Raw genomic sequence first — 14,996 nt, 5'->3', positions numbered from 1 at the left:
TATAGTCAGCAAGGACACAATGAGAAAGATTGGGGGATGGGAAGAAATCAAAGTCATGTGTTCCTGACACAGTGTGTTCTAGATCTCTTCCAAGAGAAAGAAGATGAAGCATCTGAGTCCATGAAAGCATGTGAGATGTGTCCAGAAGAAAACATGTATATCCAGTAAATCATAGCTGGATGGATTTAAGTTGAAACAGGCACATTTTCAAGAGAACGGTCATCCTATCAGATACTGTGCATTCATTTGGTCCCCCAATAAATAATTGTGGGCACTGATTTTGACCCTAAGGAGAAAGGCAAAAAATGATTGATGTATGACTGTTGACAATACAGAGTATTGGGTGTGCGTGTGTTGGCAAAATTTTAGCAAATAACTACGGTCTAATGTGGACAAGGATGCATCTAAGCACGTGAAGCTTTTATACAAAGTAGAAAAAGGTAACCTGCTCTTGGACAAAAGATACGGCGCCCACTCCGGGACACACTGCAGCCAGCAGAACACATCACGGTTCAGGCCCTGCTCACGCCCGCAGTTGAACGTCCTTGAGCAGTGTGCAGCCTGTGCATCCTTTCATGGCGCCCCCAGTGTAGAAAGGGCTATCATAGAGGTGCATTTGAGCTCTGATGGACCAGGCGAGTATGTGATTATGACTCACAGGGATTGACATTTGAGCTGGACTGACAGGGTGAATACAAGCTCACTGAGCAGAGCCTAGGAAGTTCACAGACTAGCAGGCCATTTGCTGAGCCAGGAAGAAACTCCGGGCTAGCCTGCTATCTTCCGTTCTCCACTTGGTCTCACCTTTTATGCCATACTTGCTTCTTCCCTTGGCTCCCCTAGAATCCAAGCTCGAGCTATACTGATGCTTTCTGTTCCAAAGCACACCATACCCTCACCCAGGTGTCCCCTTTACATGTTATTTCCTCGTCCCCTTACCTGCTTGGTAAGTTCTACTCAGCCCTGGAGGCTCGGCCTCAGTCCCAGCATTTCCAGCAGTCCCCAAACTCCAAAAAGGAGGGCCAACTGTGTTGGATCTCCAGATCAGAGGAGCTGGGGGGATGGGTCTTGATCTGTGGGATGGGGAGAAGTTTGGAGCTCACTTGTCTGGTTCTCTACATAAGACGAAAACTCAAACTGACCTTTGCAGAGTGCTCTGGACATGGCTGTGCGCATACCTCAGTCATCAAGTCACTGTCCTGCCTGGAGCTGCTAGTTTAGATTGAAGAGTCCCTGCAAGTCTGTGAGCCCTGCAGTCATCTTTGGGCCTTTAAAGTACTCCAAGGACTTCCCTGGAAGTCCAGGAGTTAAGACGCTGAGCTACCAAGGCAGGGGATGCTGGTTGGATCCCTGGTCAGAGAACTAAGATCCCACTTGCCATGTAACAAGGCCAAACAAAGAAAGGGCTCAATACTAATTCACTGAATCAAATCCAGATATAAATAGAGATCAGTGGTGAGGATCTGAACCAATGCAATTAGCCAGGAGAATGGAAAGAAGACATTGTTTAGAGAGCTATTCAAGAGATGGGTTGAGGCCTCCCTTCCTTCAGCTGGGTTAAGGTTCTCGGTCTTCCCAGGGAAGCTAAGACCACGTTAGAGTGAGACCGTCATTTCACCCTGCGGCTAGCACCCTGCCTGACACCCCAGCCTAGCGCTCGCCCTTACCATGGCTTCGGTCTTGGAGCCCACCAGCATCTACTCAGACCTCATCCTCCATGAGGATGAGGTGACGGTTGCAGAGGATGATAGCAATGCCCTCATTAAAGCAGTCAGTGTTAATGTTGAGCCTTCTGGCCAGGCTGCTCACAAAGGCTTCGGCCAATGTCAGCATGGGGAGTTTCATCTGCAATGATGGGGGAGGGGAGGGGGGAGTGGCGGGAGGGGGCAGGGCTGGTAGACCTGCCCCAGCAGGAGGTCCTGTCCCCCCTACCCCCACCACTGTTGCCCCAGCTGAGGAGCAGAAAGCAGAAGCAAAGAAAGAAGAATCTAAAGAGTCTGATGATGACGTGGGCCTTGGTCTTTTTGACTAAACCTCTTTGGTAACACGTCCAGTAAAAAGCCGAGCTCTTAAAAAAAAAGAGAAAGCTGGGTTGAGGATCTCATGACCAAGAGGATATGGGAGGCAGTGGTGCCAGCTAAAGGATGTCACCAGCCATCCGGCTCTAAAAGGATGAGGTCATTAGCTATTGCGCTTGCTGACCTCCAACACCCCCTGAACGGAAATCAGCGGGGAGGTCAGGAAGGAGGCATCCTGTGCTTCGGGAAAAACCGTCAGAACGGGCCTTCAGAGAGGTAGGTATTTTGAGGAGAAATTTTTATGACCCCCATTATCTTGCATGTTCTAATACCTAGAAAAGCACCGAGATCAGTAATGGAGACATCTGCTCCTCGTGACTAGTAGCGACCTTTTACTGAGATGTGTTAATTGCATGTGTTTAATTGCACCTACTCCCCCTTCTGGAGAAGACAATGGCAACCCACTCCAGTACTCTTGCCTGGAAAATCCTATGGATGGAGGAGCCTGGTAGGCTGTAGTCCATGGGGTCGCTAGGAGTCGGACCTGATTCAGCGACTTCACTTTCACTTTTCACTTTCATGCATTGGAGAAGGAAACGGCAACCCACTCCAGTGTTCTTGCCTGGAGAATCCCAGGGACGGGGGAGCCTGGTGGGCTGCCCTCTCTGGGGTTGCACAGAGTCGGACATGACTGAAGCGACTTAGCAGCAGCAGCAGCAGCAGCAGCAGCAGCAGCAACTCCCCCTTCACTCAAATCACATACATACTGCTTTACAAACTGGAAAATGTTTTAAGAGATGGGAATACCAGACCACCTGACCTCCTGAGAAACGTATGCAGATCAAGAAGCAACAGTGAGAGCCAGACATGGAACAACGGACTGGTTCAGAATTGGGAAAGGGGTACGTCAAGGCTATATGTTGTCAACCCTACTTATTTCACTTACATGCAGAGTTAAATAAACCACCTTATATGCCACCTACGTCTTTGGAGCAGGTCCTCAGAGCTCTCTGAGAGGCTGTTTCTCAGGCTATAGTCCTCAGTAAACCCCAAACAAAACTGAACTCACAGTTCTTACACTCTGAGTAGTTTTTTTTTTTTTTTTTTCCAGTTAACAGTAGGGAGGCAAAAGCCCACAGCAATACCAGGCTCGCAGCTGTGATGGGGGCAAGTGCATGATGAATGGTATAAAGGACACTCTTGGTTGTCTACAAATATCCATTCCCTCTTCCTCTTTCCCAACAGATTCCAAATTTTGTTCAACTGCTCCCTTTCTCAGCCTGTGGGAAATTAACTTCATCCTCTAACTTCAAGTAGGGGCCTTATTGATTCCAGATAAGAGATTGGTTCAGGAACAGGCAAGTGACTCAACTCCAGACAGGGAGTGTGGGGTACTGCTGGAAAGTTCATCCTCCTTTCTATAAGAACTTCTGAAAGTTTTCTTCATCAGGGTGTGGCTGTGTAGGTGTGCAGATCCCTGGAATGTTGCAGCCTTGCTGCCAACCTGAGGAATGAAGTCACCCTCAGAGAGACAGAGCCAAAGAAAGAGCTGGAAAAGGGCTACCATCCCTGGATCACACCAGGCCTGAAGCAGGTTCTTCCTTGAGACCACCAGCCACATAAGCTAATGAATGTCCTTATTGCATAAGCCAGTTTACATCGCCCCTTTCCCCACTATGACTCGCAATGCCAAATAGTCCAAACAGATACAGACAGTGAGGCCCCGCATACAAAGCAGGGCAGAGTGGTTTTGTAGGGGAGTGTGGGAGACTTCGTTTTGGGTATGATGATGTGAAAGTGCTGCAGGACATCTGGGGAGGGGCTACAAAGCAGCCAGATGTGTGCTTAGTCAGCAGGGCTGGGGAAGGATCAGAAAGGCATTGCCTTGAAGCTGAAGCTGCAGGACTGGATAAGAGTTAGGAAGAATGCCTGTTATGAGAGGGGAGGGAGCTTTGGGAAAAAACTACATTTAAAGAGAAGGAGCGGATGCACGTGGGCAGTCAGCCAAGTGCTGCTGCAGGGAAGTGGGGAAGAGAGACAATGGCCAGGATACCTCCTGTGAAGGGGTGCGGGCTGGAGAGTGCAGGAGTGAGGCCTGTGGCGGTGCTGAGCCCTCTCCCAAGTTCAGTGGTGGCAGGGCCAGGGGCAGAGAAAGAGGCAGGAGGGGTGTGTGTGTTTCCTAGTGGGAAGATATCAGCATATGTGGAGGTAGAAAGAAAGAAGCCAGTGGCAAGTGAAGACATAGAAGAGGGCTTCCCTGGTGGTCCAGGGCTTAAGACTCTGCTTTGCAATGCAAGGGACACTGGTTAGATCCCTGGCCAGGAAGAACTCGCGTGCCTCGGGGCAACGAAGCCCTCAAGGCTACTGAGCCAGCACTCTAGAGGCCAAGAGTCGCAAATACTCAGCCTGCACACCTAGAGCTCTGCACCAGGAGAAGCCACTGCAATGAGAAGCCCGAGCATCTAGAGAGTAGCCCCCCACTAGCTGCCACTAGAGAAAGCCTGTGCTCAGCAAGGAAGACTCACCACGGCCAAAAAGAAATAAGTCTTTTAAAAAAAGAAAGAGCCAGAGAGGGTAAAAAGGGGTAAGTGGTGAAGTTCCCAAAGTTGGTGGGAGGGGACGCGTTCATTCAGTTACGAGTACTTATTAAGGGTCAGTGCTGTCTGTCACCATTCATGGATACACATGAGAATAAATGGGGCGCTGTGTCCACTTTCACGGAACAGATAGTGACAGCCAGTGTAATCCACAATAGACACATAATAACAATGGGATGTAAAAAGTGTAAAAGGATCTGGACAGGCAAAGAGCTCAGAATCTAAACTAGGAGTGGGGAATCATGAAGGGCTTCCTGGAGGAGACAACATTCTGGGTTAAAGCATGAAAGATATATAGGGAGGGAAGTGGGAAGGCTATTCCAGGGCTCAGAATGTGCAAAGCTGTCCCTTAGGATCTGGAGAATGGCAGGCAGGGTGGTGGGAGAGGTTAGCCTGGGAGGGCTGCCCTTCCTGGAGGTATTTAAATGTCTCAGGATAAGGGTTGTATAGGTTCTGTTTTTTGAAGGCAGTACTACTTCTCAATAAGACAGCAATGTAATGGTGTGTTGCTCTCTAGTGGCTTATTACAAAGGAGGTGTCTTCCACAAATAACACTCTCCAGGGTCCAAAGTCATGTTAGGGTGAGGCAGGGCAGAATGCGTTTTAAACACAGGATGCAGAATTTTATGAGTCTGAAAGTTCAAGTGAGAGCCACACCTTCTAACCTTCTAAGAATGTCTCATTTATATCATTTAAGTTCTTTGCTGCTTTTTCTTGGGCGGGGGCGGGGGAAGGGGGTGCTCCCTGCAGCTTGCCAGCCCGGGAATGGAAGCTGTGCCTCCTGCAGAGGAAGCTCAGAGAGTCTTAACTACTGGACCTCCAGGAAGTCCCTGCAGGCAAACCTTTAAAGTGGAGAGATGAGAGGTGTTAGTCTCCATCACAGGGAGACCTACTCCCACCTTTCCGACAGTCTCACGTTGGCAGGAGAGAGGGGATGAGAAGCAACACATCGTCAGGGCATTTGAGCAGAGGGTGGTGCTTTCCTTTCTCCCCTCTCAGCAGCCCCCCTGGACTTACACAGTAGGTCTCCACGGCAAACTCGGGTCGGGGGACGTCCAGCTTGGAAAGTGTGCCCACGATCTGGAACGTGCCTTCCTTCAGTTTGGCCATGGAGGCTTCTGGCATCGCTGATTTATTTTCATCATCCTCTTCTTCCTCCTCCGTAATTTCTTCAAGTGAAGCCCCGACGACACAGTTAGAAAGAAACTGCAACAAAGAGAAATTTTCTGAATACTCAGAACAGCTCAGAATGAAACCAGTATGAATGATGATTCTAAAAGCTGAACTTTTTTGAAGGCTTGATAGTGGTTCCACTTGTGCAAAGCTAGAGCTTTTGACACTGGTATCTCACCGAAACTGGTTTAATTCCCACAAGAATACAGTGAAATGGGTACTGTATTATGAGTCCCCATTTTATAGGCAGGGAACTCAGGCTCAGAGAGCTTTAAGAGCTCATTAAGGACATATTTAAATTTTTTTTTAAATTTATTTGACTGGGTTAGGATCTTCAGTTGCAGCATGAAGGATCTAGTTCCCTGACCAGGGATAAAATCCAGGGAACCTGCATTGGGAGCACGGAGTCTTAACCACTGGACCACCAGGAAAGTCCCTCATTAAGGATATTATCCTGCACTAGCAAAAGGCAGAGCTGGGCTAAATTCACCATGATGATTTTGTCTAACAGGAATATAGACATGTGATGCGATCTGCTTAGGGAACTCAAATCTGCTAGTAGCCACATTAATAAAAAGAAACAGGTGAATGTAGGTAATGCTCAAATTTTAAAAGAATTTAGGTATGTTTTAACCCAAGGTATCCAAATTATTATCAGTTTAACATACCAATATAAACATTCAGTTCAGTTGAGTTCAGTCGCTCAGCCGTGTCCGACTCTTAGCGACGACATGAATCGCAGCACACCAGGCCTCCCTGTCCATCACCATCTCCCGGATTTCACTCAGACTCACATCCATCGAGTTGGTGATGCCATCCAGCCATCTCATCCTCGGTCGTCCCCTTCTCCTCCTGCCCCCAATCCCTCCCAGAATCAAAGTCTTTTCCAATGAGTCAACTCTTCGCATGAGATGGCCAAAGTACTGGTGTTTCAGCTTCAGCATCATTCCCTCCAAGGAAATCCCAGGGTGATCTCCTTCAGAATGGACTGGTTGGATCTCCTTGCAGTCCAAGGGACTCTCAAGAGTCTTCTCCAATACCACAGTTCAAAAGCATCAATTCTTTGGCGCTCAGCTTTCTTCACAGTCCAACTCTCACATCCATACATGACCATAGGAAAAACCATAGCCTTGACTAGACGGACCTTAGTTGGCAAAGTAATGTCTCTCCTTTTGAATATACTATCTAGGTTGGTCATAACTTTTCTTCCAAGGAGTAAGTGTCTTTTAATTTCATGTCTGTAATCACCATCTGCAGTGATTTTGGAGCCCCCCAAAATGAAGTCTGACACTGTTTCCTCTGTTTCCCCATCTATTTGCCATGAAGTGATGGGACCAGATGCCATGATCTTCGTTTTCTGAATGTTGAGCTTTAAGCCAACTTTTTCACTCTCCTCTTTCACTTTCATCAAGAGGCTTTTTAGTTCCTCTTCACTTTCTGCCATAAGGGTGGTGTCATCTGCATATCTGAGGTTATTGATATTTCTCCCGGCAATCTTGATTCCAGCTTGTGTTTCTTCCAGCCCAGCATTTCTCATGATGTACTCTGCATATAAGTTAAATAAATAGGGTGACAATATACAGCCTTGACGTACTCCTTTTCCTATTTGGAACCAGTCTGTTGTTTCATGTCCAGTTCTAGCTGTTTCTTCCTGACCTGCATACAGATTTCCCAAGAGGCAGGTCAAAAGGTCTGGTATTCCTATCTCTCTCAGAATTTTCCACAGTTTATTGTGATCCACACAGTCAAAGGCTTTGGCATAGTCAATAAAGCAGAAATAGATGTTTTTCTGGAACTCTCTTGCTTTTTCCATGATCCAGCGGATGTTGGCACTTTGATCTCTGGTTCCTCTGCCTTTTCTAAAACCAGCTTGAACATCAGGGAGTTCACGGTTCACGTATTGCTGAAGCCTGGCTTGGAGAATTTTGAGCATTACTTTACTAGCATGTGAGATCAGTGCAATTGTGCGGTAGTTTGAGCATTCTTTTGCTTTGCCTTTCTTTGGAATTGGAATGAAAACTGACCTTTTCCAGTCCTGTGGCCACTGCTGAGTTTTCCAAAGTTGCTGGCATATTGAGTGCAGCACTTTCACAGCATCATCTTTCAGGATTTGAAATAGCTCTACTGGAATTCTATCACCTCCACTAGCTTTGTTCGTAGTGATGCTTTCTAAGGCCCAGTTGACTTCACATTCCAGGATGTCTGGCTCTAGATTAGTGATCACACCATCATGATTATCTGGGTCGTGAAGATCTTCTTTGCACAGTGCCTATGTGTATTCTTGCCACCTCTTCTTAATATCTTCTGCTTCGGTTAGGTTTACTGAGATATTATATATTCTTTATTTCCCACAGTAAGTGTTTGAAATTTGATGTGTATTTTACTCTTACAGCACAGATCCGTTTACACTAGACACGTGTAAACATGCAACAGCCGCATGTGGCCAGTGGCTATGAATAATGAAATAGAAGGAGGCTTCTTTTCTTGTGTTTACAAAGCTCTCTTTGTGAGTGGTTTATGCAATGTTCACAAGTTTCATATATAAATAAAACTAATTTTAATTTATACATTAGACATATAATTCTTAGATTAAACATATGTAAATAATCATGAAGATATCACTTCTTGGGAGTAAAAACATTACAAAACCAAATAAACAAAAAGTCCTTCCCCACTTATTTTGATTAAAAAAACCAAAAACAGTCCAAGTTAGTAGGCAAGATGTCAGGTTCAATCTCTTATTGGAATCTCTTCCTGAATCTGACATACATATTTTTGTTTACCTCTCAAACATACATCTTCAACTTTATTATCCCATTTCACAGACAAGGAGACTGAGGCCCAGCAGTAAGCAATTTGCCCAAGATTGCATGGGGAGGGAGGGGTGATGCCAGATCTTCTGATATGATATTCAAAGCTGCACGGTTGCCACCCGGCCCCTTTCCAGACTGGAGAAGGGGCTGGGATGCATTGCCCAACTGAGGTCAGGAGACATGGTTTACATGTTGTTTTTTTTTAATGCTTTATATTTCTACTCCCATGTTGCTTAGTGCAGACAACGCAATTCCTTGTAATTTGAGAAAGTCAAATCCTGGTTTGTTTAGGAATAACCAGAACATTCTGTTATTGATCAGCTTTTGAAAAAATCTCTACAAACTAAAAGTTTTATTATAAAAATATGCTGTTGTAAAAAATAATCAGTGATCAGAATGGGGTAAAGTAAAAGGTTAAATTATCTTCCCTTCCTCCCTCCTAATTTCAATCACGTCACCTCTCTTTTTAAGTACTCCAGTGCCTATCATTGTATTTAGAACATAAACTAAATTCCTGACAAAAGCCCCACAAGGTCTTAGTCTTTATGCTTGACTTTGCTTCACTGGGGCTTCCCTGTGGCTCAGCTGGTAAAGAATCTGCCCACAATGCAGGAGACTTGGGTTCAATCCCTGGGTTGGGAAGATCCCCTGGAGAAGGGAAAGGCCAGCCACTCCAGTATTCTGGCCTGGAGAATTCAACGGGCTGTATAGTCCATGGCGTTGCAAAGAGTCGGACACGACCGGGTGACTTTCACTTGCTTCGTTGAGCTACCCTGAGACTCAGGGGGTAAAGGATTCGCCAGCAATGCAGGAGACACAGGAGACCCTTGGGACGGGAAGATCCCCTGGAGGAGGAAATGGCAACCCACTCTAGTATTCTTGCCTGAAAAATCCCATGGACAGGAGCCTGACAGATATAGGCCAAAGGGTCACAGAAGAGTTGGACGTGACTGAGCACACACACTTTGTGAATTTACATAACAAACACTGATGAAGTGCTGGCTTTGTGTGAGGCACTGTTTAGTTGCTGAGCAGGGCCACCTTCTGACTTTCCTCCATAAAATATATTATTAATAAAAATGATATTTATGACTGTATTTCTATAACAACACACAATCTTTGTTGCTAAATTTTAAATTTGCTTCCTTTCAAATTTAAGAGAAATTAAAACATTTTTATGGGCCCCAAAGTCCCATGGGTCCCGGACACGGTGACTGCTGTCCCTGGGGCCCCTGATTCACTACACCCTTGCCACTGTCCTCTGCAACCTTTGCTGTGCCCTCTGGGAGCTAGTTCCTCGGGCTGGACCTTCATTCTGTACATGTCAGATTAAATGTCACCTCTCAAGAGTGCCCTTCATGCAACTCCATTTAAAGCAGCCACCCTCTCCTCCCCAAGACCACATTTTCTATTCTCTTTCCTGCAGAGTACTTAGTAGAAATTGAAATATCTTGTTTATGTTAAAAATTATTTATTGTCTACCTCCTTCCAGAGAGGCAGGAACTTCAAAGGCAGAAACTTTGTTGGGTCTTGTTAACTGTGAATGCCATTTAATAGGAGGTTGTGAACAAATGAATCCCATCCTCCAGAATAATAATAGTTAAATGTGATAATAGTTCAATGTCCTGTGTATCCTTTGAGACGTTTTCTGTATGTAGATTATCTATCTATCTATCATCTATCTACTTATCTTCTTTGGGCTTCCTAGGTAGCACAGTGGTAAAGATTGTGCCTGCCAATTGCTGGAGACCGGGGTCTGATCCCTGAATTGGGAAGATCTGCTCCAATCGGAAACGGCAACCCATTCCAGTATTCTTGCCTGGGAAATTCCATGGACAGAGGAGGCTGGCGGGCCACAGTCCATGGAAAGCTGGCCACCACTGAGCGTGCACACACACACACACACACAAACACACATACACATCTTCTCTATATTTGTATCTATCTTTTTGAAAGACGCAAATAATTTCCTACTACTGCTTTCTCTGGCGCCTCAGTGGTAAAGCATCTGCCTGCCAATGCAGGAGAGGTAGGTTCCATCCCTGGATTGGGAAGATTCCCTGTAGAAGGAAATGGCAAGCCACTCGAGTATTCTTGCCAGGGAAATCCCATGGACAGAGGAGCCTGACGGGCTATACAGTCCATGGGATCCCAAAAAATTGGACATAACTTTTCCCTAGTGGCTCAGACGGTAAAGCGTCTGTCTGCAATGCAGGAGACCCGGGTTCGGTCCCTGGGTTGGGAAGATCCCCTGGAGAAGGAAATGGCAGCCCACTCCAGTATTCTTGTCTGGAAAATCCCATGGACCGCGGAGCCTGGTAGGCTACGTCCATGGGGTCGCAGAGTCGGACGCGACTGAGCGGCTTTGCTTTCACTTTAGCAACTGAACAACAAACACAACCCCTGTCTTTGTGACGTTTTGTTACTGCATTTAGTTTTGAACTTTGTCCGTCACCTTCCTGCTTGAGACTCCTCGGCGGGAGTGGAAAGGGAACCTGATTAGAAGCCGGAGACCTGAGCCCCAAGCTCGCTAAGCCCCCAGCTTGTCTTCGGCAAGCCCTCAACTCCTTCCGAGCTTCAGTTTCAGCCCCTAAACAAGGGAGAAACCCGGACTGGACCGGCGATCTCCAAAACCCTGGTCTTCTAGGTCGGGCGCTGGTCTAGCCTAGGGGCGGACTGGGGAGCCAGGGCACTGTCTGTGTCCCGGACGATGGAGGGTCCCTTAGGGGAGACCCTGATAAAGTCCGCGGCTAAGGTGCAACCGGGTTTGGGGGCCTGGAGCCGGGACTGGGGGAGCTGGGGGCTGGGATTCAGCTTTGACCCACCGCCGCTTACCTTCCCGATGTTTCTGCTGCTGTATGAGTCCAGCAGGTTTATAAACACCCTCTGGATCCGGATAGCTTTCTCCGCAGGGGCAGCACTTTCCTCTTCTTCAGCCATGGTGGGAGTCGAGCTGGTTGCTAAGGAGAAAGCGTCCCTTTGGTTGCCAAGGAGGTGGGTGGAGCCGGCCCTTCGGGGGCGGGGCCTAGGCGCGGTGCGGGGCGTTCCAGGGGCGGGGGCGGGGCCTCCGATTTCCCGCGCCCTGAGGGTTTTCCCAGCCTAGGGCGCAGGCCTGGCCCGCCGCGTCCCCGCCCGAGAGCTTGCAGCCAGTGCCCTCGGGCAGTGCCTGCCCTCTGTTGTCTTTCCTCTCTTTCATTCGGAAACTCCGGAAACACGTCCCAGTGTTCCCCAGACCCGGAGCACTAAAGATATTGATGAATCTGATGATAAGTTAAAAAGCCCGTAGCCTAGGCCTTCCCTGAAATGTTGAAGTGAATTAACATGCCCTTTGTAGGATGGTCTGATCCGGAGGGTTTGACTTAATCTTCTACTGCAAAGGAGGGCTGTTGCCATGGACTTTCAGGGTCAGGACTCAGGACCCACAGCGAGTGTGGTCCCCACTGCTCTTGCCAGTGGTGGTAGTCCACTGGGCTTCAGAGGTTAGGCAGTTCCTGGCCTGGTGGGGGTAGCTGGAGGCCATTTGTGCTGGGATTCACCCTCTCCCACAAAGGGATAGAACGTAGACTGCCCTTTCCGAATCAGGTTGGACATGAGGTTGCGGCCGAATTAAAAGATGTTAACACAGAACCACAAAGGCCATGGTGGACTGTATATATAGCCTGTTATCTTAGAATAGTAGATATTTTTGTGCTTTAAATATTAACTTCTTAAATGTAAATATTTAACACTTTTTTTTTTTTTTAATGTTTCCTTGGTGGCTCAGATGGTAAAGAATCTGCCTGCAGTGCAGGAGACACGTGTTTGATCCCTGGGTTGGGAAGATCCCTTGGAGAAGGGAATGGCTACCCAGTCTTGCCTGGAGAATTCCATGGACAGAGGAGCCTGGCAGGCTACAGTCCACTGGGGCACAAAGAGTCAGACACGACTGAGAGGCTAACACTTTACTTTCACCTAAAAAAAAAATACTAATTGCCTCCAAAAAATGGAAATGGCCAGGGAGCTGGACAGCCTGGGGGTTCTGGACACTTGGGGGACTTGGCTTCGACTTCTACCTTGGCACTTATTTGTGGGAGACTGGAGCCAAACTTTTAACCTTACATGAGCTGTTGCTGCTGCTGCCAAGTCGCTTCAGTCGAGTCCAACTCTGTGTGACCTCATAGATGGCAGCCCACCAGGCTCCCCTGTCCATGGGATTTTCCAGGCAAGAGTACTGGAGTGGGGTGCCATTGCCTTCTCCACACGAGCTGTTAAGTGACTATAAAACAGGGGTGAAACCACCAACCTAACAGGGCTGTCAGGATTAAATAAGATATATGTAAGTATTTTCTGAAATGGTCTCCAAAAGTGAAATTGCTTTTTCTGTGATGCTAAATCACACTTGCACAAATGGGAGCCTTTTCATTCCTTTTTTTGTCCCCACTCCCTTTCCTTTTTATACATTTGTCTCATTGAAACTTCTTTGTTTTGATAACACTTTGAAATTCTGCAAACAATTTGGGAACAGTTTGCTCACAGCAACATTTTTTTTTCTTTAGCTGTCAATTTAAATGTAAAAATACTCTTGCAAGACCAGTACAGAACTTGGAATAAATATTGTTCATTTTTTATAGAGACCTGTTAGATGGAATATTCTAAAATTCACTAGATGCCTCATTTCCGGATTTTCAGTTTGTCCCGAATGAAATGCTGTTAAGCAGGTAAGTACTTTTATTCAACCGATCATGCTACTATAAAATATGACTCACTTTTGTTTCATTCTTACTGTTTACATTATGATAACAGGTAAATGAGCTAGTGCCATAGTTACAAGGGGATGGCTTCCAGAGAATTGTATAGCATATTGGTAGGTTAGGAAAGGAGATTCTATTGATCAGTTCTATTATGCCAGTTACCTTTTACTATTATTCCTTTAAAAATATATATTTTTACTTTTCAAGTATAGTTGATTTACTGTACAATCTTGTTTTAGGTGTATAGCAGTGATCCAATTACATACATAATTACAAGATACTGAGTGTAATTCCCTGTTCCTTTCCTCTTTCAAAATTAGCTTTCACACAACCACAAAGTTCAGGGGATGCTTTTATTGACACACCGTATGGGGATGACTGACGGAGTCAGAAGACCTGGGTGCTGACTTTCCTTTCCTGCTCACAGGTGGGCTGCTGAGCAAGTGCCACAATCTGTCCAAGTTTCAGTTGAACGTCATACACAAATGAAGGGGAAGAAGGCAGAATTCTGAAGTTAAAGTGGCACGTATCAGAATCTCAGTGGTTTCCTATCCTGTTTCCCTGTAACAATCAAACTGCATATTTTGTGGTTTTTGAACACTGGAGGAGAGAACAGTGTAGCTTTGTGATGAAAGACGGGAATGAAGGCTCAGAACCCCAGTAGCTGCTGCTGAGCTGTGTGGGATGTGTAAAGACTGATTCTGGACCTGGAGGACAGGTGGGAAGAGTTATCATGGGAAATGAGGTGTGTGTATTCTTTTCACAAACATACTACCTCTTCAAGGATCCTGGGAGCAGGATCAACTCAGCACAGCTTGTGCTTTTGTTAGAAAGGAGAGTTCTTCAGCTGGCTTGAACATTATCATGTTGCATTTCCCCTACACTTAAGGTAAAGGAGAATATATGTAAAAGAAAATGAAAATAACCTATCTTACAACCTACTGATTACTATATTAACTGTAGAATACTTTTTATTCCATTTTTCTTTCTGTTATATATACGATTATTTTCAAATAGTTTTAAAAGCTTATTTTTTTTCCTGTAGTATAACTTTCCCCAATTTTTAATGGCTGCATATTTTTCCATCAAGAGGATCTGGCATAGCTTAACCACTTTTTGAGAGACTTCTAAATCTTTCATTAGTGAAAATGACATCTTTGTTGTATATATTCTGCTCAATCATGTCCCTAGCCTTTGAGGCTATTAAATAACCAGCATGTGAGTTATAAGCTTTGTAAAGGCTCTATTACCAGTATCTTCCAGAAAGGTTTCACCAACATAGCCTCCATGAGAAGGTAACTGTGTCCTTCACTAAATCTTTACTGATATAATTTAAGCCTGACACATTATTAAATTATTAGGTAAAATGACTCAAATAGATAAAACCTATTTTCCTTTCCTGAGTTACTGGTTTGGTTGAATATCTTTCAAGTGGCTACTGTACATTTGTATATTTTCCTGAGTTGATCATATAGTGTTTGCCCCTTATTCTCTTTTTTTCTTTATTGATTTATAATAATCACTTATCTGGAGGTTCTTTTTTCTTTTGGAAGTGAAATCAAGGCTTAATTTATCTGGTTAAAGTCTTCAAAAAAATCTAAATAAAATGAAGGATTTAATAACTAGTGGAGGTTTTAATATCTGTAGTTTTATTAATGTCTTCTC

At 45.6% G+C, this 14,996-nt stretch overlaps 1 protein-coding gene and 1 pseudogene across 2 annotated transcripts in view; one reads left to right on the top strand and one right to left on the bottom strand.

Annotated features, from left to right (window-relative positions):
• AK7 (adenylate kinase 7) overlaps positions 1-11,583 on the bottom strand; it is a 69,582-nt gene extending 57,999 nt beyond the window's left edge. For both annotated transcript variants that reach the window (XR_011250282.1, XM_069559402.1), the window contains exons 1-2: positions 11,437-11,583; positions 5,633-5,821 (exon numbers count right to left, since the gene is read on the bottom strand). Coding sequence is in view for 1 of the 2 variants with exons in the window: in XM_069559402.1 (XP_069415503.1) it covers positions 5,633-5,821; positions 11,437-11,541 (294 nt within the window). In the remaining variant the exon portion in view is untranslated. The remainder of the gene's footprint in view (positions 1-5,632; positions 5,822-11,436) is intronic.
• Positions 1,669-14,956, top strand: LOC138929782 (large ribosomal subunit protein P1 pseudogene; annotated as a pseudogene).
• Positions 14,957-14,996: the final 40 nt, after the last annotated feature.

This window comes from Ovis canadensis, chromosome 18 (assembly GCF_042477335.2).
Source record: "Ovis canadensis isolate MfBH-ARS-UI-01 breed Bighorn chromosome 18, ARS-UI_OviCan_v2, whole genome shotgun sequence".
Lineage (NCBI taxonomy): Eukaryota > Metazoa > Chordata > Mammalia > Artiodactyla > Bovidae > Ovis > Ovis canadensis.
This window is presented reverse-complemented; position numbering and strand designations above follow the sequence as displayed.